Source organism: Corythoichthys intestinalis, chromosome 1 (assembly GCF_030265065.1).
Source record: "Corythoichthys intestinalis isolate RoL2023-P3 chromosome 1, ASM3026506v1, whole genome shotgun sequence".
Lineage (NCBI taxonomy): Eukaryota > Metazoa > Chordata > Actinopteri > Syngnathiformes > Syngnathidae > Corythoichthys > Corythoichthys intestinalis.
In genome coordinates this window covers 67206666-67234094 of record NC_080395.1, presented here as the reverse complement: position 1 = coordinate 67234094, position 27429 = coordinate 67206666, and the positions used below count along the sequence as shown (strand labels likewise).

Sequence of the window (27429 nt, the reverse complement as noted above, 5' to 3'; positions counted from 1 at the left end):
CGGAAAAAAGGACTTTTGCTGAAAAGTGGCGGCAGGAGGTACAATGGCTAGAAGCAAATGCTGCTCGCATGGAAATGTGGTGCAACATTTGCCGTGAGAATCCCAATGTCGTTAATAAGAGCAGCACATTTTATGTAGGGTCAAAGAATTTTAGCCATCCAAACTTTGAAAAGCACGAAAAAAACAGAGCATGTGGCAATTAAGAAAACTATCGATGTCAAGACAGGACCCCACTCGCCCTATGGACAAGTGGTGGAAAAAAGTCATTGAAGAAAAGCGCCATGAACTGACAAATGTGTTTTTGCTCGCATTTCACAAAGCTAAACATGCACGTTCAATGAGCTCTTATGAGGAGGACATCCCACTTTTACAAAGGCTTGGAGTTAATGTGGGAGTCGCATATGAATGCTTTTTATTTTGAATTAGTGCTTTTATGTTTATTCCTTTACTTTTTACTTCAAAGTAATGGCAATTTTGTTGTGCCAGTTGATGTTAATCAAGCGTTAATTGTTTATATAATGAATTAAAGGTAATTGGCTCTAAGTAAAGCTTGTCATAATTTTTTCGCATCAGGCGGGTCGGCTCTCAAGCTCAATGAGGACCAAGTCACATCGCCAGGTCCTCCTCTGAGAACCTGGGCAAAAAAAATATGTGCACCCCTGACTATAATATATGTCGTTAGTGCAGTAGCGAGTTAAGTGGCGAAGCTGATTTGTATCCTATGTTCTTGTGGGTTAGGAGACTATGCCGGCTTTCCTGGCTGTGGGTTGCTGCGGTTGCATAGCACATACAGACATGACTTGAAGATCTATGCATCTGACGAAGGCAGAGTGCAGATGACTGCTGCCGCATTTGCAAAGGTATAAGGAAATGTAATAGTTACGTATGTGTTTTGCAATTTTCCTTTTGTATAATGCAATTTTGTTTGTAGTCCATAACCAGTGTAAATATTTTTGGTGTCCGTGAGCAGGGCTTGCTGGCCCTGGAAGGTGAGCTGACTCCAATTCTGGTGCAAATGGTCAAGAGTGCTAACATGAATGGGTTGCTGGATAGCGACAGCGACTCGCTTAGTGGCTGTCAGCATCGTGTCAAAGCTAGACTCCATGAGATTCTACAGAAGGACAGGGACTTCATTGATGAAGACTATGACAGGGTGGGTTGACCACCATTGTTATCAAAGGGTTATCACTGTTAGCCGTTCTGTTATTCACATAATCAAACAGACGTAATAATGTGTGCGTGATTCTGTTTGACAGCTGGCTCCAACATGTAGTGCGTCATTGGTAAATTCCATGAAAATTGTCCGAAACCCAGTGGCCACATGTGATCAGGTATATGCGCTCATTCAGAGCCTTACCGCGCAGATCCGCAAAAGAATGGAGGATCCAAAGTCAGCCGGTAAGTCATTTAGTAATTTCAACTCATTACTTCTAATTAATGTAAAAAAAAAAAAATTCACTTTTTGTTGTCTTTTCCACAAAGGAATTCAAAATATTTTAAAGTACAGTATGTTTATACAGTAGTGCTTACCTGTGTCTGTAAAGCCACTTAAATCACCAATTTCATGACGATCGGATACACTATAAATAGAATATTTGCATATTTTAGTCTGCAGTGATTCAATTGAAGGGCCTTCGTTTAATTTACCGGTAATACAATATTATGGTAATTTTTTAACTATAAGCTGCCACTTTTTCTCCTCATTTTGAATCCTGCAGCTTAGAGTCCATTGCAGCTCATTTGTTGATATATTTGTGTAAATAGGGAACACTTTGTTTAACAGTGGCGTCATAAGACCATCATAATTATGAAATGACACTGTCATGGGCATTAATGAATGCTTATGACAGATGCCATTAAGTGTCATCCCGCAAAATTTTCACTAACTCCATTTATGTCCAGCTGTGATATTTTACATCCACTCAAAAGTGAGATAATTTGACACTAAATGACATGTTTCATAAGCATTAATTAATGCTCATGACAGTATCATGTCATAATTATAATGGTCTTATGACAGTCTTATGCCGCAGCTGTCAAATAAAGGTTTACTGGTTAATATCCTTTGGTGTAAATATCATATAATAATCTGGAGTTGCCCACGGTGAGAGGCGCCGAGTAGAGATGGGACGCTCGAGCCTTCCTGCTCGAATCCGATGCCAGCAAATGAAGTAGAGGCGTGTCAAAGCAGTGTTCCGAAAACTGCGTCGAGCAAGCCAAAAATCACGTGACTGCCAGCAATTCACACTGTTTCCCTAGAAAAATGAACACTTGATGGGAGCCCCCCCTGCTCAATTGGTGGCAACGCAATAAAAAGTGCCAGAATAACACAGTTATTCAGCATTTTTTTGCGAGAAGGAATTTTCGCGAGTGCTACAAGCATGTGCTCATTTTCAAGTCAGGAGTGGGAATATCATTATCACTTTAATTTCACTTCCAAATCAGAGACCATGGTCCTCAGTCGGTAAAGGGTGAGTGCTCTCTCCGGGTCGGGGATGAGATCCTGCTCCAAGTGGAGGAGTTCAAGTATCTTGGGGTCTTGTTCACAAGTGAGGGTAGGAAGGAGCGTGAGATCGACAGGCGGACCGATGCAGCGTCTGCAGTAATGCGGACTCCGTCCGTAGTGGTGAAAAAGGAGCTGAGCCGAAATGGCCGAAATGAATTTCCTCCGCAGGGTGTCCGGGCTCTCCCTTATAGATAGGATGAGAAGCTCGGTCATCCGAGAGGGACTCTGTGTCGAGCCGCTACTCCTTTGTGTTGAGAGGAGCCAGTTGAGGTGGCTCGGGGATCTCGCTGGAGGAGCTGGGGAGGGGGGGAAGTCTGGGCTTCCCTGTTGAAGCTGCGGCCCCCGACCCAGGAGCAAGCCGGAGATTATGGATGGACGGACGGCTGCGGCTTATAGTTCGGTGCGGCTCCTCTATGAACAAATGCCGTTTCCGTGTCAAATTTGGTGGGTGGCGGCTTATAGTCAGGTGCTTCTTATTGTCAGACAATTACAGTACACGATAAAGTTACAGTACATTTACCCTCAAGCAATAAAAATGCTGAGCAATTTTTATTTTTCTACCAATTTTGTTGGCTAAAATTTTTCAAGCATTTACCCTAATTTTCGCACTATAAGACGCACCTGACTATAAGCCGCCGCCCACCAAATTTGGCACGAAAACAGAATTTGTTCATGGATAGGCCGCACTGGACAATAAGCCGCAGCGGTTTTCACTGAATTATGGGATATTTACACCAAAAGATAAGAACCGGTAACACTTTATTTGACAGCGGCATCATAAGACTGTCATAAGACCAAATGAATCACCATGAAACTTTGAACCAATTGGCTGCAAAGCTTCAACGCTTCAAGAAACTTTATTTGGCCATCACTGCTGCTTTGGGGGAGACAGCCAACCTCTGCTGCCACCTGCTGTCAACACTGTTGTTGTCCAACATGCCTCCTAGCATACACTGCAGTGCTACGGATGTAAATAATCCAAAAAAATAGTAAAAAATGATCTTTATCAGTAAGAAAAAAAGTAAAAAATCATATTCTGTGCTAAACTTTAGTTACTGTTCCAGTTGTTTAATTAATTGCTAGTTATGGTATTTGGTTAACACTTTATTTGACAGTGGTGACATAAGACTGTCATTAGACAATCATAATTTTGACATGACACTCTCCAAAGCATTATTGAATGCTTATAACAGATGTCATTTAGTGTTAACCGGCCAATTATTTCACTTTTGAATGGATGTAAAAGATCCAAGCTGGACTTAAATGGAGTTAGTGACATAATTTGCCAGATGACACTAAATTACATCTGTCACAAGCATTTATTAACGCTCATGATAGTGTCATGACACAATTATGACGATCTTATGACAGTCTTATGGCAGCACTGTCAAATGAAGCGTTACATATTACCCCAAATAAATCAACAAATAAGCCGCACTTGACTATAAGCCACAGGTATCAAAATGAAGGAAAAAAGTAGCGGCTTATAGTCCGAAAAGTACGGTAAATGGCAAGCATTCGTTTTAACAATATATTGTTATAAACTATGTTATATATTAAATGTGCTGTGTATTAGCTTTCGAATTGCCGCTGTTGTCTAGGTTAGCGAAACGATCAAAGGAACGATGATTTAATGATCCATTCACTCATTGCAGTATCCACTTTCAAAAGTGCTATTTAAATAAAATGCCTTTGTTTTGCAGTACATAAAAAAATCTATGCAGATGATTTATCGTTGAATACAATTTTTGTTTAAATTGTTTGCAAAAGTGCATATGCCATAACCAGCCTGTCATCTGTGCTTGCTGTCCTTAGACCTGCAACTTTATCATAGTGAAACACTGGAGCTGATGTTGCAGCGCTGGTCCAAACTTGAAAGAGACTTCCGCATGAAAAATGGCCGCTACGACATCAGTAAAATACCTGACATTTACGACTGTGTAAAATACGATGTTATTCATAATGCTACTCTGGGCTTGGAGGACACACTGGAGTTGTTCAGACTTTCTCGTGCTTTAGCTGACATTGTCATCCCGCAGGTAAGACCAAGGAAGAACTCCTGCATTGTTAATTGTTTAAGATTATGCAGGATGTTTGTTTTGTTAAAATAATTAGGCGGGAGAGGTTGTGTTGCAGTCGTTAACCTGATTTTGATCACCTTTCAACATTACATTATTAGTTGCAATGAATGTGAAATAGTGCAGTACTGTGATCCCTCACTTATCGCTGTTAATGAGGACCAGAACTGACCGTGTAAAGTGAAAAACTGCTAAGTAGTGTCACACCAACCCGCCCATTTTTTTCCTGTATATGTATATCAACACGTGTATATAAAACCCTATAAATGCATATGTGATAATTAAAACATCATACTGGTGTAAATACATACGTAGATATAAATAAAGTGTACATAAATGTTTTGAAAACCCTTTTAGTCTCATAACAAGATACTTAAACACGATTTGAATAATCCACAATGCACGGAGGGCGCAGAAGTTCAACCGCGAAGTAGCAGTGATCACTGTGTGTTGTTTTTTAAGCTTACCATGAGTGCCATAAAATCTTTTAACTAATCCGAAAATTTTTGTAGCTAAGTAACATCTAACACTAATTGCCACACAAGTATAATCAGTGAGCTGTATTTACCAGTCAAATGTCAGTATGTAGAAAATAAACAAAAAAACTAGACCTTTTAGTAAACAAAGAGGTGAGAACTGAATGTCACTGATACACCTCACACATATTACACACTAACTTGTTTGCTAATCCTAAAACATTGTAAGGTAAAACATAAAAGTATGCCTCTTGTTCACAAATTGTCATTTTTTATTGTTCACATACGTAACTAATTCGGCTTATTTTCCCATCCCTAGAAGATGATGATCATACTTGGGTTTTTAAACAGCCTCGCATATCAATTTAATTGCCAAGAAACTGATTATGAAATAGAAATTGACTGTATGCAAATGTAGCCACTGACTTCTAGGGGGTAATAGAGCTTTTGACTATTAAAAAAAAAAAAAAAAAATGCTCATACTACAAATTGCACCAAATTGAGCCTTGGTACTTGAAGGTACCATTGCATTACTTGGACTTCCGCAGGTTCTTACTGATGTTTTGTATTTTTTGCTGTAGGAATATGGCATAAATAAAGCTGAGAAGCTGGACATTGCATATGCCTACTGCCTTCCACTGGTCAGAAAGATCCAGCTTGACCTTCAGAGGACTCATGAGGATGAGTCTGTCAACAAGTTGCACCCTCTGTGAGTGTGGGCTGAAGTATCCTTGATATGCAAAATGATGGGCACAGAGCTTGGATGACAGCTGAGAATGTTTTCGATTAAGAAGCAGATCTTGTTTGCAGATATTCACGTGGTGTCATGTCGCCCGGGCGACATGTGAGGACACGTCTATATTTCACCAGTGAAAGTCACGTTCACTCTCTGCTGAGTATTTTCCGTTATGGTGGTTTACTTGATGTGAGATGTGAATCACTTTATCAAATGGATATTCTTGCAGGTGACACTAAAACAGTTTCTATCTTTTTGCATAAGGAGGAGAAAGATCAGCAGTGGAATCGTGCCATGGATTATCTCAGCGCTGTTTCTGAACTCAACTACATGACTCAAATTGTCATCATGCTATATGAAGACAACAATAAGGTGACATTTAGTGTTCATTACACCGGGATACACAGTGTTTATTGTTTTGGGTCCGACAGCTGTTTTAAATTCATTTCCCCCTCTACCTGGCCGGCCGAGATGTGTAATGCCTCCGTGACCGAAAGAATGCTGCCGTTACCTTATTTTTGTAACGTAAAAGCGCTTTCCAGATTGATGATCATCTTGCCGGTGTTTAGATTTATCAGATGTTGCTCCCGAAGCTTGCTTGCCGGTGAATAAGCGACACGAAAAACAAATTAATAAACGTATTACTTAGTTTAAATACTGGCTTTTCGTATTATTTTCTGCCCAACATATTATAATGACGCCTTATTTTGCGCACCACACTGTTTTGCAAAATTTACGAACACCACAAAGACCATGTTATATTTTTTTACGTCGATAGTTTGTGTATTGTTTATCAATCTATTAGCTGTAACTCAGGTCCTCAGATGAAAGGCAACAAACAGTCCGCAGAAGCGAGGCTTAACCACAAAGCAGACAACAATAGCAGGGGGATTGCGTACAAGGGTTTATTGAACACACACACACCAATAACACGCGATCACGAAAAGGGAGACAAAAAAAAGCGTCAATGACAGCAGGTCAGGATAAAACAAAAAACAAACAAAAAAAAAAATCCTCCAACCTCCACCTTTCACTGGGGCGGTTCGCAGCCGAGTGTGAAGCGGTTAGGATGAAGATCAGCACCTCCAAATCCGAGACCATGGTCCTCAGCCGGAAAAGGGTGGCATGCCCTCTCCGGGTGGGGGATGAAATCCTGCCCCAAGTGGAGAGGTTCAATTATCTTGGGGTCTTGTTCACGAGTGAGGGTAGGAGGGAGCGGGAGATCGACAGGCGGATCGGTGCAGCGTCTGCAGTGATGCGGACTCTGCACCGGTCCTTTGTGGTGAAGAAGGAGCTGAGCCAAAAGGCGAAGCTCTCGATTTACCGGTCGATCTACGTTCCTACCCTCACCTATGGTCACGAGCTGTGGGTCGTGACCGAAAGAACAAGATCCCGGATACAAGCGACCGAAATGAGTTTCCTCCACAGGGTGTCCGGGCTCTCCCTTAGAGATAGGGTGAGAAGCCCGGTCATCCGGGAGGGGCTTGGTGTCGAGCCGCTACTCCTCCGCGTTGAGAGGAGCCAGTTGAGGTGGCTCGGGCATCTGGTTCGGATGCCTTCTGGATGTCTCCCTGGAGAGGCGTTCCGGGCGTGTCCCACCGGCGGGAGGCCTCGGGGTCGACCCAGGACACGCTGGGTATATTTTAGTAAAATAGAACAATTGTGGCTTATTAAAGCCTACAATTCTTCACATCTGAGGTTCCCTTTCATTTAAAACTGCATTTTGTATTTCTTTGGGCTGTCTGTGTGATATTAAAACATGTTAGATGAGCTGAAATATTTGTGTGTGATGAATATGCAAAAAAATAAAAATAAAAAAATTAAGAAGGGGACAAATACTTTTTCACGACACGGTACATGAGATTAGGTGACTTTCTCGTTTTAACAAATGTACATGTTAAAGCAGACATGTCCAGCCCGGGGGCCAAATGCGCCCCGTGGTCAAATTTCATCCGGCCCTCAGCCCCTGTCATAAAATAAGTAACGTCTGGCCCGCACACAGACTTAATTTGTCAGCAGTACTGCTACCAGCATATGAAGTAGCTTACACACTAAATGCTGCTCCTCATTTACCCACCAAAAGGCAGCAGCAATCTAAGCAACCGTGTATCTCTTTACTTCCAATTTTCCAAAATGGCGACAATCAACAAAAAAAAGAAAGTTGACTGCGACGGCCGATGCTTCAAGGATAGGTGGAAATTGGAATATTTCTTCACTAAAATACGCAACAACTGTGTCTGCCTCATTTGCAAAGAGACACTCGTATTTTTAAAGAGTTGAGTGTGAGGCGATATTACCAAACAAGAGATATGCTGACATGTACGACAACATTAGAGGGAAGATACTCAGCGAGAAATTGAAGCAACTTGAAGCTAGTTTAATTTCACAGCAGCAGTATTTTGCAAGAGCCAGATAGTCGAAAGAGAACGCCACAAAGGCTAGTTGCGAGATTGTTGAAACTTGAAATTATTAATATTAAAAAAAATAATAAAGCAAATGTGATACACAGAATAGCTTGCTAAAATTTGCTTAAATATATTGTTCTATATAAAGGACGCCAGCCAAGGTCGGCCCCCCCACCTTTTTACCACACCAAATCTGGCCCCCTTTGCAAAAAGTTTGTGTTAAAGGTTAACTGAAATGAAGTCTGCATGTCGCACAATCATGAAAATTAAGTATATCCTTTTACCATACCACAGTATACAATTTTATTTTGCTTTTTTTTCTGAAGGATCTGTCCTCAGAGGAACGCTTCCATGTGGAGCTTCACTTTAGCCCAGGAGTTAAAGGTGTTGAGGAAGAAGAGAATGCACCCACCGGCTTTGGCTTCAGGCCGGCCTCTGCAGAGGTTGCACGACAGGTATAGCATCATCTACCTTTCCAACCACAGTAGATGTTGGTAATGCTTTGTGCCTACTTTTTACTTCGCAATTAGAACGGGCAAAAACAGACAGACCCAGGAAGCTTGGAGGACCTCTCACGTGATGAAACTGACAGAGCTGTACCTTTGTCTGAACCCATCACTATACAGAGAAGATCACCACTTATACGTAACCACAAAACTGGATCAATGGAGGTCTGTCGTTCATTCTTTATCATTTTAATCTTATACTGTATTACGTTTTCTGAAACTGAAAAATATTTTACCTCCAGGTTCTGTCAGAAACTTCATCCTCCAAAGTGGGGAGTTATCGCCTCTTTTCATTTTGCTCTCGTCAGTCACCTGACATTAAACAAAGTGGATTGGGTAAGTATCTCAGTATTTGTACTTTTAAGATGCACGGTTTTACAATGATGATAATGAAGGTTATGTGCCATAGTGTCTGCTGTGAAAGGGGAATCACTATTGGTTTGATCATTTTTTTGGGTTTTTTTGTATGCTCTCTGTTTGGACGTTTTTGCTCGGGATGATAGACCAAAACAATATTTCTTGTAATGTACTCAAGTCTATATGCTAAAGATTTTGAATGTAGAGGGGGAAAGTCTATGTATTTCAGATTTTTTTAAAAACTTGTTATATCAGCTCACCACACTAACAGAAGAAATAAATCAAGTGTTTCACCAAATTTGAATATTTTATGTGATCAAAAACACAGAATGCTTGGCCTGTTGTCTGCAGCAATTCAGATTTTCCTTAAAGGTGTACTAAAATAAGCCCTCAGCAGTTTCTTGGGCCTCCTTTTGCACTAATAACAACAAGCGATGTCCCAATCTTATATTTTTGCACCCGAGTCCAAGTCACCTGATATTGAAAATCTGCCGAAACTCGAGTTCCAATCATGTTAGAGTACTGTACTGCTTGCTTTACTTCCTCCTCCGCATTTTGCGGGAGTGTTGTGGAGCATAAAACTTATATTTTTGTTTCTTTTGGCAATGCCACCCTATTTCTGGATTATTTTGTTTTTTAGCCTTTAAAACAACAATTTTTAAAAAAATCTTAAAAATTAAAAACCCAATCTTTTTCACCTGGTTCCGATCCTGTGAAAAATGGCCCATTTGGCCCAATTTCCGATCATGTAATCGCATCGGGGACATCCCTAAGCACAACATCATGGCGGGGTGGCAAAGTGACCAAAGTTCAGGTGTTATTGTAGGCCAAGTAGCCTTGATCATCTTTGTTTCAAGGTATCTGTTCTCTCATCTTCTCTGAAATGCCTTATAAATCTGAAATGCCTTATAAATCACCAATGGGATTCAAGTCAGTCCAAGTACCTTATTTCCATGGCCATCAAACTAGGTATTGGTAGTTTTGGCTTTCTAAAGCAGGTGCCAAATCCTGCTGGAATATAAAATCATTGTATCTATAAGATATATATCTCGAAGAAGCATGAAATTTCACAGTAGACAGCTTTGTTGACTGCCAACTTAATAAAAGAGAACGGACACACACCAGCAAATGACATGGCCCATTTGGAAATTAAGGTTCTAGAGTCTGGAGGGGAAAATTGGAGAAACACAAAGCTCAAACTGCTTAAAGTCACGTCTGAAGTTTCCAAAGTCAGTAATGGTTTGGGAAGAAAGTCAATTGCTGGTGTGCCTCCATTGTCTTTTATCAAGTTGATAGTCAACGCAGCTGTCTCCCAGGAAAAATTTAGAGCATTTAATGATTCCCGCTGCAGCGCAAAAAAGAGAGTGCTCCGCTTTTTTGCATGACCAAATTTGGAAGTGCTGATGTAGCAAGGAGTAAACATTGAGGATTTACATTTAAGAACCCACAGATTTGATCATTTTAAGGAGCATTGCCGTAAATGAGTTTCTACTAGTTCATGGAGAGCTAAAACCACTTTGGAGATATGAGCAGGGAGCAGTTTGAAAACCCCTTCTCTTGTTTCACAAAGCTCGGGGTTCTTTAAGAAGGCACATTGATCAAGGCTTCCTCATCTGTGAATAGATCAGCCAAAATAACACCAAAGCACTCGGCCATCCTGCTGCTCCACCACGGTGATATTTTAATTTGTGAAGCTGCCCCTTGGTACACATTTACTCTTGTCTTACTGCCCAGAACGTCGAAAAACACTGCGTTGAGCGGGTGTTGACCCGCACCACACATGGGTTGGTTGATGGTGGTTGTAAAGTCCAATGTGAAAAGGTCTTAAGCCACCCTTCATTGAAACTACGTTGTGTTCCAAATTATTATACAAATTTGATTTAAGAGTATAAAAAGATTTTTTTTGTTCCGTTTTTTTCATTAAACTCATGAGTGTCATTGCGTCTCAAGGCTCTGTAGATCAACAACATCAATCATAGACACCTGTGATAAAATGTCTCCCAGGTGAGCCAAAATCAAGGCCTTTACAAGTTAAGGTGACAATTATTATTGTGGTAACATCGCCAAAGAAATCTCGGCAGCTTCGTCAGTTTTTTAATCATTTATTTAAGAACCAACACAACATGCCTACTGTCTGCCGCATATGACGCCGACAACAACAAAACATTAAAAGAGAAAGTAAAATCTCTACCGCACTCTCAATCTCACTGTCATGTCAGCCACGCGTTGCGTTCAGGTACAGCATGCAAAACGCATCCGCCACATTAGAACCCGATTCGTTACATTATGACAGGAATTACTAATTATTATGATTATTCCGATTTTTAATTATAATTCATTGATTTTGCTATCTGTAATTGCCAATTGTAATAGTACCAGCAGTATTTATTGAGGAGTAGCGTAGGTTTTCAGGCTGTGGAATGAATTAATGGAAATATTATGTATTCTTTGTTGGAAAATCCTGCTCGACATTCGACCATTTCGACTTACAAACAAGGTCCTGGAACAAATTAACTTTGTATAGTATGTAGTAGAGCTGAAAGGAATACTCGAGCAACTCGAGTAACTCGAGTTTAAAAACTGATCCGAGTAATTTTATTCACCTCGAGGAATCGTTTAATTTTGCCAGCTCTAAGCATGACGTTTTGCCCGGACTACTTTTAATGCAGGACAACGCGCTGACGTCACGTGCGTAGAGGAAGAAGCAATTAGAAAATACCTTACTGCAGCCGAGAGCCGTTACAAACCGCGCCGACGTTTGCAAAAAATTATGCCCACATGTTACTAAGGTGGTAGCAGCCTAGCAGGTAGTGTCTGATGCGTGTCATAGATATCACATGTACGTAGAACTAGATGCGAAATGACCGACTCGGCGGCGTTAATGAAACAGCCGCCATCTTAAAGCAGTACACTTCTGAGCCCTCATAAATAAGATTAACGTTCCTGTCACTCGCTCACTAACGTTATCCCTGCGGAGGGCGAGGTTTCTATTCATTATGACCACTGTCGATGCGTGGCTAACTCTTACATACAGGCTTTATTTAATCTGTGAAAACAGCGCTGTAGAGTGATTAGGGTGTAGCTTTATTTAATCTGTGAAAACAGCGCTGTAGAGTGATTAGGGTGTAAAATAAAAACATAATAATGCTAACCGTCAATTTTAGCTCAGTAGTCATTGCTGGATAAAACATCAAGTAGCACTGGTGCCTAATGTGCTCCAATACAGCACAGCATTTATTTTGAACACTGCAAAAGCTCAAAATCCTGTAAAGACTTACAGTTTAGACTAACTTAAAACTTAACTAGAACTTATAGCTTGACACAAGTGGAAATTCAATTGAAACACGTAGGGAAAAACACCACACAACTTTTATGTCATGTGTGTTATCAAGCGTCATTACATTTTTAGGTAAGAATTTTTTTTTTTTTTTTTTTTTTATAAGTTCTAAAAGTATTCGGAGTGAAAGCAGTGAACTAGTCTTTTTTTTTAGTCACATTTGAGATGCAATTGTTGGCTGTTTTCAACAATGTACATTGAAAATAAAGACATTGATTGACTGCAAATGGTTCAATATTACATGAAATGTCTTGTTTTCTCGTCTGTATGTATAATTGCTCTTTACCTAAAAAAAAATGTTTTATCCGATTACTCGATTAATCGATAGAATTTTCAGTCGATTACTGGATTACGAAAATATTTGATAGCTGCAGCCCTAGTATGTAGATATACTACTGTAATTTGGAACACAGTGTAAAATGGCTTTTGCCTCACCTGCTTCCCTGCCAAGTTGTGGCATATTGCCATACTTGACATAAATGACATTTTAACAGCAATTTATGAAGGCCTCTTGGGATTTTACAACATATGGGTCTAAATCCAAAATATGCTGTTTTTTTTTTTTTTTTTTAACAAACCTTCTGTAAATGGTCTCCAAACCATTCCACATAGGGCTGCAGTGTGTGCGTGATTTCATTCCACCAAAAGATGACACCTTTTCACCAATATGGTGTCTTATAAGTGTAATCAGTTGATTGCTGGCGCTGCTTGTTTTGTGAGAAACCTCATTGATTGAACTGTCTGTGCTCGATCGGTAGGAACAAAAACCAGCAACACCCACAGTGGTCCTAGAGGACCGGTTTAGAGACCCCTGCTGTAAACCCTTTGCGTTTTACAGGTTTAAATATAGTATACCAATCAATGTATTTGTATCTCAAGCTGCTGCATATCCTTTGAAGTCCTCAAACTTTTGTGATGGTGCCTTAGAACTTACTCACTTTATACCTGCTTACCTTTCAAATTTTTCAAATATTATAATTCAAATCTAAAATGTTGCTTGGCAGTAGGGTGTTTTCAATTTTGATATCGGTGAACAACTCTGAATCCTCAAGCTGTATTCAAACCGGACACGTTTTGTCGCGCGACATCGCTTCACTCTCCCTAAGCCATATGTTTTTTTTGTGTGCACACCGACCTTAACATCGCCAAAAGTTCGCGTACCCCGAACAGCTTCTGGTTTACGTAACGTAAATATAAGTTATATGACTACTTCAATCTAATCCAATTTTAGTATTTTTTTCTTCTAATATTACGTCAATCTCCTAATATTACACCAAAAGTAGTTTTGTGTTAATAAAAAGCTGACGTTGGTAAAAGTCTCAGCCCATGAAATCATTCCAGTTCATGCAACGTTAAAAATAAGCAACAACACGACTTAAATCTCGTAATATTATAATTTTATTTTGTAAATTTTACAATATATGACTCAATTTTCGTAATATTCCAACTTTTGTAATATTTCTATGTCATCATCATTTAAATCATTCTCATTTGTATGGCGGCTTTTATCTCCTAATATTTTGACAATGCTCGTATTCCTATTTTTCGCTCCCATTTCTTTCTTTGATTTTTATTAACTTGATGTTGAGGAAAGTTCCGGGCCGACTCCGGCAACTGAAGTCACAGAAAATTGATTGGCTGCTTCATTGTCATCGCTGAAATCTCGCAGAAAGATCAATTCGGCCATCTTCTCTCTGGTGCGAAATTTGAACGCGTGTTATCGCCGGGCACGGCTTATCAGGCAGTGTTGTTTTTTTTTTTTAACAGCCCTTTTAATTTTTATCTTAGTCTTTTGGATGGTAATATTTATTAGTCATCTCAAAATGTGTTTGTCTCCGTCTATTTGTAGTCGCTGTGTACTAAAACTGTTTTCGTTTGTAAAATTTAAAACATTTTATTCCAAAAATAGTTTTCAAACTATTTCGAATTAACGTCGACAGACGAGCACATATTGGAGCGTCTACAAGGACTATACAAACTTTTTGATAATACACACTTAGCAGGAAAACAGTACATTATTTTTAATGAATTATCCCCACCTAGACGCGTCTAATGCTAACATAACGTGAAAGCTATGCTCACGCTACGAGTTACATTTAGTGTGAGATGTTCACTGAGCAAAGACATTTAAAGGCTAAAACAACATTGTATATTATCTCTGGCTAAGATAAGAAAATATGTTTTATAATACTTATTAGTCATCTCAAAATGTGTTTTTCTTCGTCTAGTTTTAGTTGATATGTGTAGTAAAAAATTTTTACTCCAAAGATAAAGGTTTCAGACTACTTCGAATGAAAATTGACAGATGGACACATATTGTAGCGTCTACACACTCAGCAGGAAAACAGTGCATTATATTTATTGAATTATACCCACCTGTACGCCACGAACTGTATGTAAAACATTAGCATTAGGCTAATGCAAACTCTATGCTAATGCTATGAATTACATTTAGGGTGTGATGATCACTCAGTTTCAGAAATGTTTTCATTATAGTCATCGTTGGCCATCAGTCGCGCTTCAACGTACGATTACATTGACTTTGAATGGAGAGCTATCGCGCGACGAGGAAAAAACGCACCCGGTCTGAATGCAGCTTCAGATACACACTCATGTTCAGCAGTCATGCAGGAAAAACTCAAAAACTCCTTCAGATTGCTAAATATGACAACAGTAATCTTTTGGGAGATTCAATGGTGGTTGTCTTAGCCTTGTTCAAGAAACACAACAACAAAGGGAGACATTAGTTGCATGGTTTACTGGTTCTCTCTGCATGTTTCTTTCCTATACTTCTGTCTTTTCTCTCTTTGTGTCGCTCTTTGAATAGTAATTTGAGTAACAGCATGTTATGTGTAGTGGTGACTAACCCCCCGCCCCCCTCGCAGGCTCTCAGTGTGCCGGGCTGTTCAGCACCACTGTCCTAGGTGGGTCCTCTAGTGCCCCTAACCTGCAGGACTACGCACGTGCGCATCGCAAAAAATTCTCCACCAGCAGTCTGTCCTACAAAGACGGTATGTGTTTGAGACACAGTACAGAGAAAAGAAAGAAAAAAAAAAGTTTTGAAATTTTCCATTTAGACCTGATTATTAAATACAACATTTAGAACTTGCCCATGTAGAGAATGTGGGCATGTAAATGTACTGAATACAGATACACATACATTTAATTTAAAAATGTTATAGTTCTTGCAATCATGAAACTATGGATGGAAGGAAATATTGTTCACGATAAGAGAATGAGTATTCATGCCCATGCATCAATTGTTAATTGTTTACAGTCCTGTTTTACTCACTACATATAAAACTCCATATCCATTTCAGTCACACAAATGCCCCCCCCCCCCCCCCCCCCCCATCATTCTTCCTCCACACCACTTTTATTAGCATGTTCTCATTTCAGTAGTTCATATACATGCTACTTCAGGTCCAGTTGAAAACTGAAGGATTGATAGAATAATAGATGTGGCAGTTGGGCAAGTGTCTTTTCAAATTTATTCACATGTAGTTTATGGTCATTATTGTAATTTAGATTGCTGTAACGTCCCCCCATCCCCCAGAAGTACATAGTGGTGTTTTCTGCCTTGTGGTTTACCTGCAACGCTACTTTTGCAGTGATGGAATTTTCTATAATCATATTTTGTTGCTTCACATCTAGTGGTAAGTGTAGAGTTGTAGTGCTATTAATTTGTTGTGTGTCAGCAATCTAGCAGCAGTTCTTTGTATTTTCATAAAAATAATCTGGAATGATCGTTTGGGCCTGCATGTATGGGAATTTTTGTTTTGTTTTGTTTGTTTTTCACTTTTGTTCATTACCTGGCTCTTCTACTCAAAATCATAATAGGCTGGTTTTATTTCTCTCCATGATCCCGGCTACACTGACTGTCTGTACGTCTGTTCAGTGCTCTTTTAATGCCGTCACCTAAATTTACTTGAGGTACGCTCAGTCCATATTGAGATAATGTCATCGAAATCACTTGCCAAAAACTCAATCCCGTTTTGATAATACATAAATAATGAAACCCGAAATCAATATTTTCCCTATCTTTTGTTGCCCCTGCCTCAACTGAAAAGAACCATATAGTCAGTCGGTGTATTATTATTGTTATCATTATTACATCCCCAAAATTATGCTATATTCTTCAAATGTAAGGGTTTCAAGTTGCTCTGGGTTTAGGTTGGTGCAAAAAATAATCATTTTCAGCAAAGTATATTAACACAAAGATAAAAAAGCCGAGTTACAAGCGGCAGGTAGTGTCTATCTCCATAATGTGAGAGGGGACTACTGTATTTTATATAAGCACACTGGCAAAAAAATATATAGATCAAATAGGAACCCACTGACAACAGCATCCACAAAGACAATTTTACTCTTCCATCCATTTTAATTTCAAATACCGACCAGTTAAATAGGGGTTGGAAGCAATTTGCAAATAGTTAAAGTCTGTTTTTATGTAAATTACACAAATCCATCGTAAGAAATAGGCTTTGTTTAGGCCTGACAGTAACACACTCATTTCTCAGTATAATTTCACAATGTATAAATGACTAAAACTGAGGGCTTGATGATGCATTTGAAGGCGTTTAAACTTCACGGATTTGTAGCTGACATTGACGTCAGTCTAATTGTTCAATAGGTGTCAGTGTTGGCTCAAATGAAGCTGTTCTCTTCACTGCTGCCATCCTCATAGCTTTTGTCTGTCTTGTCATTCATAATGTTGAGTCTCATTTTGAGAAATGTTAAGACACATTTGGTCCTCATCCTGTCTGGTATTAATGTTTTTTTTCTTTCATGTTTAATCCAATTTATGAAGACAATTTATGAAGTTCTCTAAATCTAGTCAATATTTTTTGTAGTTAAACAAATTCGGTATTCAGACAGCTGTTAAAGTTCAAAATGAGAAATCAAGCACGACACAATAATAAAGAAAATTAGACCCAAATTGATTCAGTATTAAGGGAAAATATATTTCTAAAACAGGGTATGTTAATATGATCAACAACTTACTGCGGATCCTTGTAACATTAGTGAATTTTTGTTTCCTCAGAATTGTTGTCTATGCCGGCAGTAAAACGATTTTCTGTGTCGTTTGCAAAGCATCCGACTAATGGTACGTCTGCTTCTTTCAAGTATTTTATCACCTTACCTTCCTTTGTCATGCATGCCTTCAAAATTTAGTTTGTTTTTTAACCTTATGTTTGTTTGTTTTTCCATAAGGCCTGCCAACATTTTTATTTTTAATTATTAAAGGTCATCTCACATCGTTGATGTCACTTTTCTAACATTGGCATTCTTTTTCTAACCAGGGTTCCCACTAATTCATATATTAGTGCAAAATAATTCCGTCCTTCTTTTAACACGTACATTTTGGTTCCATTTTGTATTGTTTTAATTTTTATAGTCACTGTCCAATTAAAAGAGCTTAAGTCCAAATTTTATGACTATTCTTTTTATTGAAAACATGTCAAACAATACTGAGTTTTTATTTTCCCTGGATAAAAATGAGAGCATGAATATTTGGACTCAAGTGTTTTTCATTGAACGAAAACATTAAGCCATCGATCAAATGGCTACATTCCATGAGCATTCTAGTGGCATTATATGAAAACCTTCTATCGTGAATAACTAGTTAAGCAGGAGTTGATTTAAAGCTCAGTTGTGCTGTTCCTTTTATGATGTTGCTTCAATGGTTTTGTCTGAAATCCTCACTCGGTACAGAACTCCTTCAAGAAGGTGTATGTTGGGGCACTCTAAAGTGCAGTCATTTACTGGCAATGATTGTGACTTCTACCCTTTTCTCTTAAGAAAAGCGTGTGCAAGAATGTTTTTATTCCTAATACGTTGTTGAAGTTGGTGGTGGTGGTGTGTAAATAATCTTTTTTTTTTTTTATCTACTCCTCCGTTATTTGTGGACAGATCACAAAGAAATTCATTAGATAGAGTGGGGCAAAAAAGTATTTAGTCAGCCACCTATTGTGCAAGATCTCCCACATAAAAAGATTAGAGAGGCCTGTAGTTTTCATCATAGGCATTCTGTATCTCAACTATGAAAGACAGAATGAGGGTGGAAAAAATCCAGAATATAATTTTGTCTGATTTTTAAAGAATATAATTGCAAATTACGGTGGAAGATAAGGATTTGGTCAAGAACAAAAGTTCATCTCAATACTTTGTTATATTCCATTTGTTGGCAATGACAAAGGTCAAAACATTTTCTGTAAGTCTTCACAAGGCTTTAACACACTGTTGCTGGTATTTTGGTTGATTCCTCCATGCAGATATCCTCGAGAGCAGTGATGTTATGGGGCTGTTGTTGGGCAACACTGACTTTCAACTCCTTCCAAAGATTTACTTTCCATTTACCAGTCTATGGGGTTGAGATCTGGAGACTGGCTTAGCCACCCCGGGACCTTGAAATGCTTCTCACGAAGCAACTCCTTTTTTTCCTAGGCAGTGTGTTTGGGATCATTGTCTTGCTGAAAGACCCAGCCATGTTTCATCTTCAATGCCTTTGCTGATGGAACGAGGTTTCACTGAAAATTTAACAAAGCATGGCCCTATTCATGCTTTCCTTTACACGGGTTGGGCATCCAGGTTCCTTTGCAGAAAAACAGCCGTAAAACATGTTTTCACCCCCTTGCTTCACAGCAGATATGATGTTCTTTGGATGCAAATCTGCATTCTTTCTCATCCAAGCCTGATAAGTTGAGTTTCTACCAAAAAGTCTTAGTTTTGGTTTCATCCGACCATATCACATTTTCCCAGTCCTCTTCTGGATCATCCAAATGCTCTCTATCAAACTTCAGATGGGCCTGGACGTATATTGACTTAAGCAGGGGGACACATCTGGCACTGCAGGATTTCAGTCCTTGGTGGCGTAGTGTATTGCTGATATTACCCTTTGTTTCTTTGGCCCCAGCTCTCTGCAGGTCATTCACGGGGTCCCGCTGTGTGGTTCTGGGAATTTTGCTCTCTGTTCTTGTGATTATTTTGACCCCACAGGGTTTTAGATCTTGCATGTAGCCCCAGATCGAGGGAGATTATCAGTGGTGTTGTATATTTTCCATTTTCTAATAAATGCTCCCACAGTTTATTTCTTCACACCATGCTGCTTACCTATTGTAGATTGTCTTCCCAGCCAGATGCAGGTATACAATTTGGGTTCTAGTGTCCTTTGACAGCTTTTTGGTCTTTGCCATAGTGGAGTTTGGAGTGTGACTGTTTGAGGTTGTGGACAGGTGTCTTCTATACTGAAAATGAGTTCAAACACGTGCCATTAATAAAGGTAACGAGTGGAGAGGACAGAGGAGCCTCTTAAAGAAGTTACAGCTCTGTGAGAGCCAGCAATCTTGCTTGTTTGTAGGTGACCAAATACTTATTTTCCACCATAATTTGCAAATAAATTATTTAAAAATCAGACAAAGTGATTTTTTGGATTTTTTTTTTTCTTATTCTGTCTCTCCTTGTTGAGGTATACCCATGATGGCAATTGCAGGCCTCTCTCATCTTTTGAAGTGGGAGAACTTGCACAATTGGTGCCAGACTAAATACTTTTATGCCCCATTATATACAGCATTATACAGCCTTCAGCCTGTAGTAGCACATTAGTCCTTTTTTTTTCAAAGGCTTTTGCATTCTATCCACACTGCATCAATATTGTTTAAGATGATACCTCACGTGATGGCACTTGAAAGTTTAAAGTTTAATTGGACTTTACAGTCAGTTTTGTTTTTGTTATTTGAAAAATGCATCTTGAAGGGCATTGACCTTCAGAGTATGCGCCGTATCAGTTACTTGTGATATTTTGTATGTATTTTTTATACTCTTCTTCTTTTGAGACTAACAATAATATACTGTATATAGACACCGACTCTCCTGATCACTTGAATGGCAGACTCCTGATAAATGACGTGTTGGAATTACTGTAATTGCAATTTTAGTCTTATATTTGAGCTAACTGACATTTTAAGGTTTTTTTTCTCTGATGGTTTTCTGGGTAATTGAGAACATATTGAGCGTTTTAGTTGTTAAGTTGGCTCCATCGTCACGCACCTGTGTATTGTAGACTATGTGAGTGACAAAATATCAAAATGGTGATATATCGTGATACTTTGTGTCCCAAAAGATTATCGATATGCTCCTGCCACGAAACGATATCTCGTTGGGGCGCTGACTGGTCACTTCTTGTTCATTTTAGGTCATTTACGGGTCACTTCCTGCTGAGTTGGAGTCTCTGCCTATTGATTTGGAGAGATTCCTGGATCACTTCCAGTTCTGTAAGCCAAAATAAACCGAAGTGACCCATGAATGCCCTAAAATCAACAGGAAGTGACTAACCATCAACAGCAAATGGCCTGAAATGCAGCCAAATTAAACTCATCGGTTCCCATTGACTGCCACAGCTGCCACCCCTTCCACTTCAAACGGACTGGACATCTACTAGTGATAAACACAGCAGAATGATGAAAAGAGCTTGTTTTTCCTGTTATTAGTTTTTGTAGAATATTCTAGAATGATTTCCTGACCAATGTATGGATAATCATTTTATCGTGGGAACGTCATCCTGCAAGGGATCCCAGAGCAGACAAACTGGTTGGGGTGATATATTTTATTAGTGAGCACAAGAGAAATTGTGGTGGGTGTTGATCGCTTTGCTCGGGGGTTGCTGGGGTGGCATGAGACGTGGAAGCTCGGAAGGAGGCAGGCGTGGAATCCGACAGGGAGCAAGCATAAAACAGGAGCTGAGGTGAGAGCAAATTAGTTGTGAGCCGGGTATCAGAGCTATCATGAAGAAATTGCAAGATGCAACTGACGTAGTATACAGACGAGTTGGTCAGGCGACGAGGTGGCAGCGTCCACTGGCTGTTAAGGACGGCTGATGATAATTGTCCGCACCTGTGGCCGCTCCACCCATCCCAACCTGTAATCAGTTAAAAACGCGCACACTTATCCAAGGTAGGTCAGGCCTCAGGAGGGAGGGGCAGAGGCCCTAACACATCCGAGACGGGTGGTTCGCCTCTAGCACTCAAGAAGCTGGCTTGGAGGTGGGAGTAGGGCATGCTTATAATGTGACCGAAAGAGATGCTTCTGCCTGGGCATACGCTCACAAAGCTTCACTCTTAAGGAAGATGAGCTTTTTAAAAGTGGGAAACAAGCTAGCCCACATATACTGTATACCAGGGGTCCCCAAACTACGGCCTGCCTCCACATTTGGTCCGGCCCCCTGAACTATACCAGAGAGCATTTTGATTTAAAAAAAAAAAAAAAAAATTCCCCAATAGTGTTTTTTATTTCCTGGCTTTTTTTCTGTGAAGAACCCAGAGAGGGTTATTTGGTTATTATCTATTTAATTAATAGTGTTATTGTAGGAAAGCCCCATTGCATGTTTGTGCTTTAGTTTAATTGTTACCACGCTGGCCCTTTAAGAAAAGCGACGCGCACACGAGTCACTTTCTCTCCTCCCTTCATTGGCGCGCACGAGTTACTGTCTCTCCTCCCTTCACTGCCAGTGTACACGAGTCATTTTTTCCTCCTTTCACTGCCTGCGGTTCGTTCCTCAAGCTGCCGTCCTGTTTAGTGGCAATCCAAGTGTTGTGTGTGAATGAGAGAGGTGGGTATATTGCAGAAGTGTGCCTTGGCAATGCATAAACACGTTTGGCAGATGCGTTACCTGCTTAGGGTCGCTTGTATTCATCAGCCGCCACGAGCTAACCGCTAGCCGCTGTGTGCTAACCGTAGGCTTGCCACCCGTCCCTTGAAATACGGAATCGTTCCGTAATTGGGAATTAAAAGTTGTGTTCCGTATTGGTTTATTCCGTATTTCACAATTGTCCCATGGGGCAACCCCGCACGGAGCCGCGGGCGGCGGTGCGCCCAGCCCATGCACGTCTGTCACAAACACAAACACCTCTTGCGTTCATGAGTAACCACTGAGCCAACAATAATGAACAAAAAGGGCAGGAGATGTTCAAGACAGCAAGATAGTTATCTGCCTGCCCGCTGCTGTCTGCCCTGCACTGCGCTCCACTTCCGGGTTCGTTGCCTAGTTATGTTGCTCACTCTGCTCAGTGCACCGCTCGCGCGTTTTCAAAACAAAGATGTCTTCTTCTACAACAGAAGCTCAGGACACCCCACCTCATCCGCAAAAGGGGAAACGTCTCCAAAAAATAGACTGGACTGGGAAGATCGTAGCCCGTGGCTCGATAGTCACTGATGGTGATTATAAAGCGGACTGCAAGGCAGGCAGGAAAGTTTTTGCTGTGTCTCACGGAGGTGTAAAACAGCATGCTGCAGGGGACCTCCACAAACGGAATATAAGATCCCAGAAGAGCCTTCGTCACAATCTTTTGTACCTGAAACATCCCCTGAGCTTCATTTGGTATGTTATTATGCTCTTGTATATGGATAACATATAGGCTATATTTATATTTACATGAATACATCTTGCATTGATAGGAGCATAGCTAGGCTATTTCAGTTGCCACAATGGTTGCTTATTTTCAGGAATGTAGATTTTTTTTTTTTTTTTTGAAACATGCATTTATTGTCAATAAATATGGAAGGAATTTAAGGACCCATAAAGAACATCTTATTTTGTTACGGTAACTAATGCTCCTCATTTGGAATTATTCCTAATAGATTTACAGCAAATAAACACTGAATAAATAGTCCTACTGCGAATATACAGTATACTATCTATTGATTGATTAATAGTGGATTTGACATCATCCCACTCCTACCCTCTAAATTACTGCTGCTGTGGTGACACAGGTATACCACACAATAAAACGTAGCCAGCCAGAGCTACAATAGTGCTGACTGTGGACACAGGCTCAATCAGATTTTTATGTTATTCCAAAATGGTGAAGAAAATGACTTTGGGGAGAACAAAGCAAGAGGCACTGTTGAAACAAGTCCTGTGTCCAAAGGCAGTGGGTGATCCCATTCTCCATACAGACCGATGCCTCGAATAAATAGAGCAGGAAGACGATTCCCCTTGCTGTCCAGTACTTCAGTCCAGAGTCTGGGCTCACCAACAAAAGTCAACAAGAGTCAGCTGCTGGAATTGTAAGTCTCCTGGAACATTCCCTTAAGAAATTGCCTTGTCAATGGATCACGTGACCGGATTCAGTGCCGACAACACAAATGTTAATTACGATATTCACAACTTCGTTTTCACTAACCTGCAGGAAAAAACAAAACAATCTGCTGCAAAGAAACCACCATGCCCAAATAGTGCACAATACAGTTTTGTCATCTAAAAATAGATACATTTCTTTGCATTTTATGAGTTTTGGGGGTGCCACTTTTTTTCACCTGTCAGGCTTTGGGTGCGAGGGGGGCGTCCCTTATTTCTATTTCTGAAAGGTGGCAACCCTAGCTAACCGTTAGCCGCTAGCGTTAATGCTAATGGTTAGCCCCTTTGGCTGTATGGTGGAGGCTGAATTTTGTTTGTTGCCAATTCACTTATCTAAATTGTTATTTACCTGCTTGATGTGTATGCTCATTATTGTGAATGATTAGCATTCTATGCATTATGTAGGCAGTGTATTTCATTTATATTCAGTAAATGAATTACAGGCCAATATCAAATCTGACATTCCTGGGGAAAATTATCGAAAGGGTTGTGTTTGAACAGATCCAGACTTTTATGATGCAAAACAATCTTTTTAACTCATTTCAGTCTGGATTTCGGCCACAACACAGCACCGAGACCGTGCTTATCAAAGTCCTAAATGATATTCGTCGGAATACCGATGCAGGCAAATCATCTGTTCTGCTACTATTGGATCTCAGCGCCGCATTTGACACGGTTGATCACAACATACTACTCAGCAGATTGGAACAGTGGGTAGGGCTTACTGACACTATTCTTCAGTGGTTCACATCCTATTTACATGATAGAGATTTCTTGTGTCAATTGGAAACTATCAGTCAGAACGAACCAAATTCACGTGTGGAGTCCCTCAAGGGTCAATTCTTGGACCACTCTTATTTAACATCTATATGCTTCCGTTAGCTCAGATAATGGAACAGTATGACATCTCCTATCATGCCTATGCAGATGACACACAACTGTACATTTCTGTGTCCCCACATGATTATAGTCCCTTAGTCTCCCTGAGTAAATGCATTCGTCAAATCAATGAATGGATGTGCCAGAATTTTCTCCAGTTAAATGTAGAGAAGACAGAGGTGATCATTTTTGGGCCAAAAAAGGAAAGGTCAAAGATAAGCAGCCAACTTAGCACAATGTCACTAACAGCTACAAATCAAGTCAGAAACCTTGGCGTAATTATTGACTCAGACCTAAAATTTGATAGCCATCTAAAGTCCGTCACTAAATCCGCTTATTACCACCTAAAAAATATAACCAGAACTAGCCCTGCAAGCAGGACTGACGGGCCCTCGCGTATGGCGCAACTCGGACGTCAAACAAAGTCGGAGGGCAGGCAGGTCGGGGCGGTGGCAGTCGACAACAGACAGATATCCAGGCAGATATATTGCATGTCTGAATGTTCAGAATTAGTGGGGAGAGAAAATGGCGACGGTCATGATGACTTTCTTATCGGACCCCTCTGCTTTAACAAAACAAAAGTGTTTATTAGGCACCTGAACACGGTCATTATGACTTTCCTATTGGACCCCTCTGCTTTAAGGAAACAAAAGTCTTACCCGAGTATAAGTCGCATTTGTGGGTGAAATTTACTTGATAAAATCCAACACGTAGAACAGATATGTCATCTTGAAAGGCAATTTAATATAAAGATACAATAGAGAACAACATGCTGAATAAATGTACAGTGTACAGTGCATAAACAACGAAATGCGAATATACTGTCCTCACCAGGACGCTACCGCTCAGTCCTGGCTATAGACAGCGAACTCCAAAAAGACAATTCTGGATGTCCGCATAATTTGTTGAATCAATTTGGTCCTCGATAGCAAACAGGTTCACATCACCGTAAATAAATGATAATTACGTACTATTACAGCAAAAATGTAACAGATTAGCATGCGTTCGCTAGCATTAGCACACCATTCAAACAACCACACAACTGGCTGTAAGTGTCCGCTCGCGGGTGGAAAACACACAACAACAGAAAAGATGATACACGCAGGCGTTGCCTCTGTAGAGATATTTTAAAGGCATAAACAATGAACGTAGGTTCGCAGCCGTCTTTCTCTCTCGCTAACTAGTCCACTCACTCACTCACTCACTCTCACTCACTCACTCACTCACTCACTCACTCACTCACTCACTCACTCACTCACTCACTCACTCACTCACTCACTCACTCACTCACTCACTCACTCACTCACTCACTCACTCAGAGCTACGTGGCTGTCTGTCTTCTTCTGGTGTGCGAGCGCTTATTCACGTAAACAAGTGCGAGTGCGCTCCCAGGTGGGCGTGAAAGCGCCACAAACTAAATGCATCCATTTCAATATAAAAAAGTCAATTATACAATTGAACATACATTGCCAAAGGCAGAACGCGAACGTGGCCATAGCTATTAACAGTTATTCAGATAACTATCGCATGCTAACAAGTTTACAAAACCATCAGTCCAAAACACCAAAATAACACGGGAAATTATATCATAATGTGTTAATAATTTCACTCACCAGGGGGCACCAGGCCTAATGGTTTTGTAAACCTGTTAGCATGCTATAGTAATCTGAATAACTGTTAATAGCTATGGCCACGTTCGCGTTCTGCCTTTGGCAATGTATGTTCAATTGTATAATTGACTTTTTTATATTGAAATGGATGCATTTAGTTTGTGGCGCTTTCACGCCCAACTGGGAGCGCACTCATTATTATTTTTTCATGGCAAATGAAAATGGCCATAGCTATTAAGAGTTATTCAGATAACTATAGCATGCTAACAAGTTTACAAAACCATTAGTCCAAAACACCTAAATAACATGGGAAATGTTATCATAATGTGTTAATAATTTCACACATAAGTCACTGCTGAGTATAAGTCGCACCCCAAACCAAAATATGAAGAAAAAAAAACACAACTTATAGTCGGAAAAATACAGTAGTCTTTTACTGAATTGTATTGTCAAAAATAAGACACATTTGCTCCCCTGCCCAGGAAAGGGCCGTGAATGAAATGTCACCATTTTGATAACCTAACATCTCATATGTGTCATGAACATTCATTCATTCATTCATTTTCCATGCCGCTTTTCCTCACGAGGGTCGCGGAGGTGCTGGAGCCTATCCCAGCTAACTCGAGGCAGTAGGCAGGGGACACCCTGCACTGGTTGCCAGCCAATTGCAGGGCACAAGGAGACATACAACCATTCACGCGCACACTCATACCTACGGACAATTTAGAGTGCTCAATCAGCCTACCATGCATGTTTTTGGGATGTCTGACCAATTTTGAGAAGCATTCAACTTACTGCTTCGGCGTAATGGTCTCAAACGTGCATGCAGGTTTTTGACAAAAATGCAAGATTCAATCCATAATACCCGATTTCCTGTTGGGTTTGGAATATGGGTGCAAGAGACTTTTTGGAGCAGTTTTGCACAACGTATCCACTCCCCAAATTTCATCACTCTACGTCGAAAAAAACTAATAGGACAGGCCTTTTTTAAAAATTGAAGGGGGCGCCACTGAGCCATTTTATTACATCTTTTGGCAATGTTGCTAAATTCATGAAATCTACATGAAGCCACATGTATGTGCACATTTTGGTGAGTTTTCGAGCATGTTCAGACCTTGAAATTTGCCATTTTGAGAGAAAATGCCAAGGGTCTTTTCACTTTCCTGTTTGGATACTGCAACATCAACGAAAACTCAATATTTTTCATCAGATACCTAAAGACATGTCTTAAGGCTCCCCTGATGCAGGTTTGAGATCAATTGATGTTTTTCACCAGGAGGAGGAGCCTTTTTCGTAAAAAAGGGTGTTTCCTCTTCCCACAAGGGGGCGCCAGGCCTAATGGAAAATATTTCAATGCAGTCGTGTTCAGGTTAAGACACCTTACATGCATGCCAAATATGAAAAA

The 27429-nt window shown here is 40.1% G+C and overlaps 1 protein-coding gene across 9 annotated transcripts in view; it reads left to right on the top strand.

Annotated features, from left to right (window-relative positions):
* The window catches only part of ppip5k1a (diphosphoinositol pentakisphosphate kinase 1a), a 138959-nt gene that overhangs the window by 37380 nt on the left and 74150 nt on the right, over positions 1–27429 (top strand). For 3 of the 9 annotated variants that reach the window (XM_057837063.1, XM_057837032.1, XM_057837041.1), the window contains 11 exons: positions 739–860; positions 971–1153; positions 1257–1398; positions 4322–4545; positions 5642–5769; positions 5871–6168; positions 8528–8656; positions 8732–8872; positions 8950–9043; positions 15287–15412; positions 17446–17508. In XM_057837063.1, the coding sequence (XP_057693046.1) occupies positions 739–860; positions 971–1153; positions 1257–1398; positions 4322–4545; positions 5642–5769; positions 5871–6168; positions 8528–8656; positions 8732–8872; positions 8950–9043; positions 15287–15412; positions 17446–17508 (1650 nt within the window). The remainder of the gene's footprint in view (positions 1–738; positions 861–970; positions 1154–1256; positions 1399–4321; positions 4546–5641; positions 5770–5870; positions 6169–8527; positions 8657–8731; positions 8873–8949; positions 9044–15286; positions 15413–17445; positions 17509–27429) is intronic. The other 6 variants (XM_057837078.1, XM_057837055.1, XM_057837084.1 and 3 more) reach the window with 5 other exon arrangements.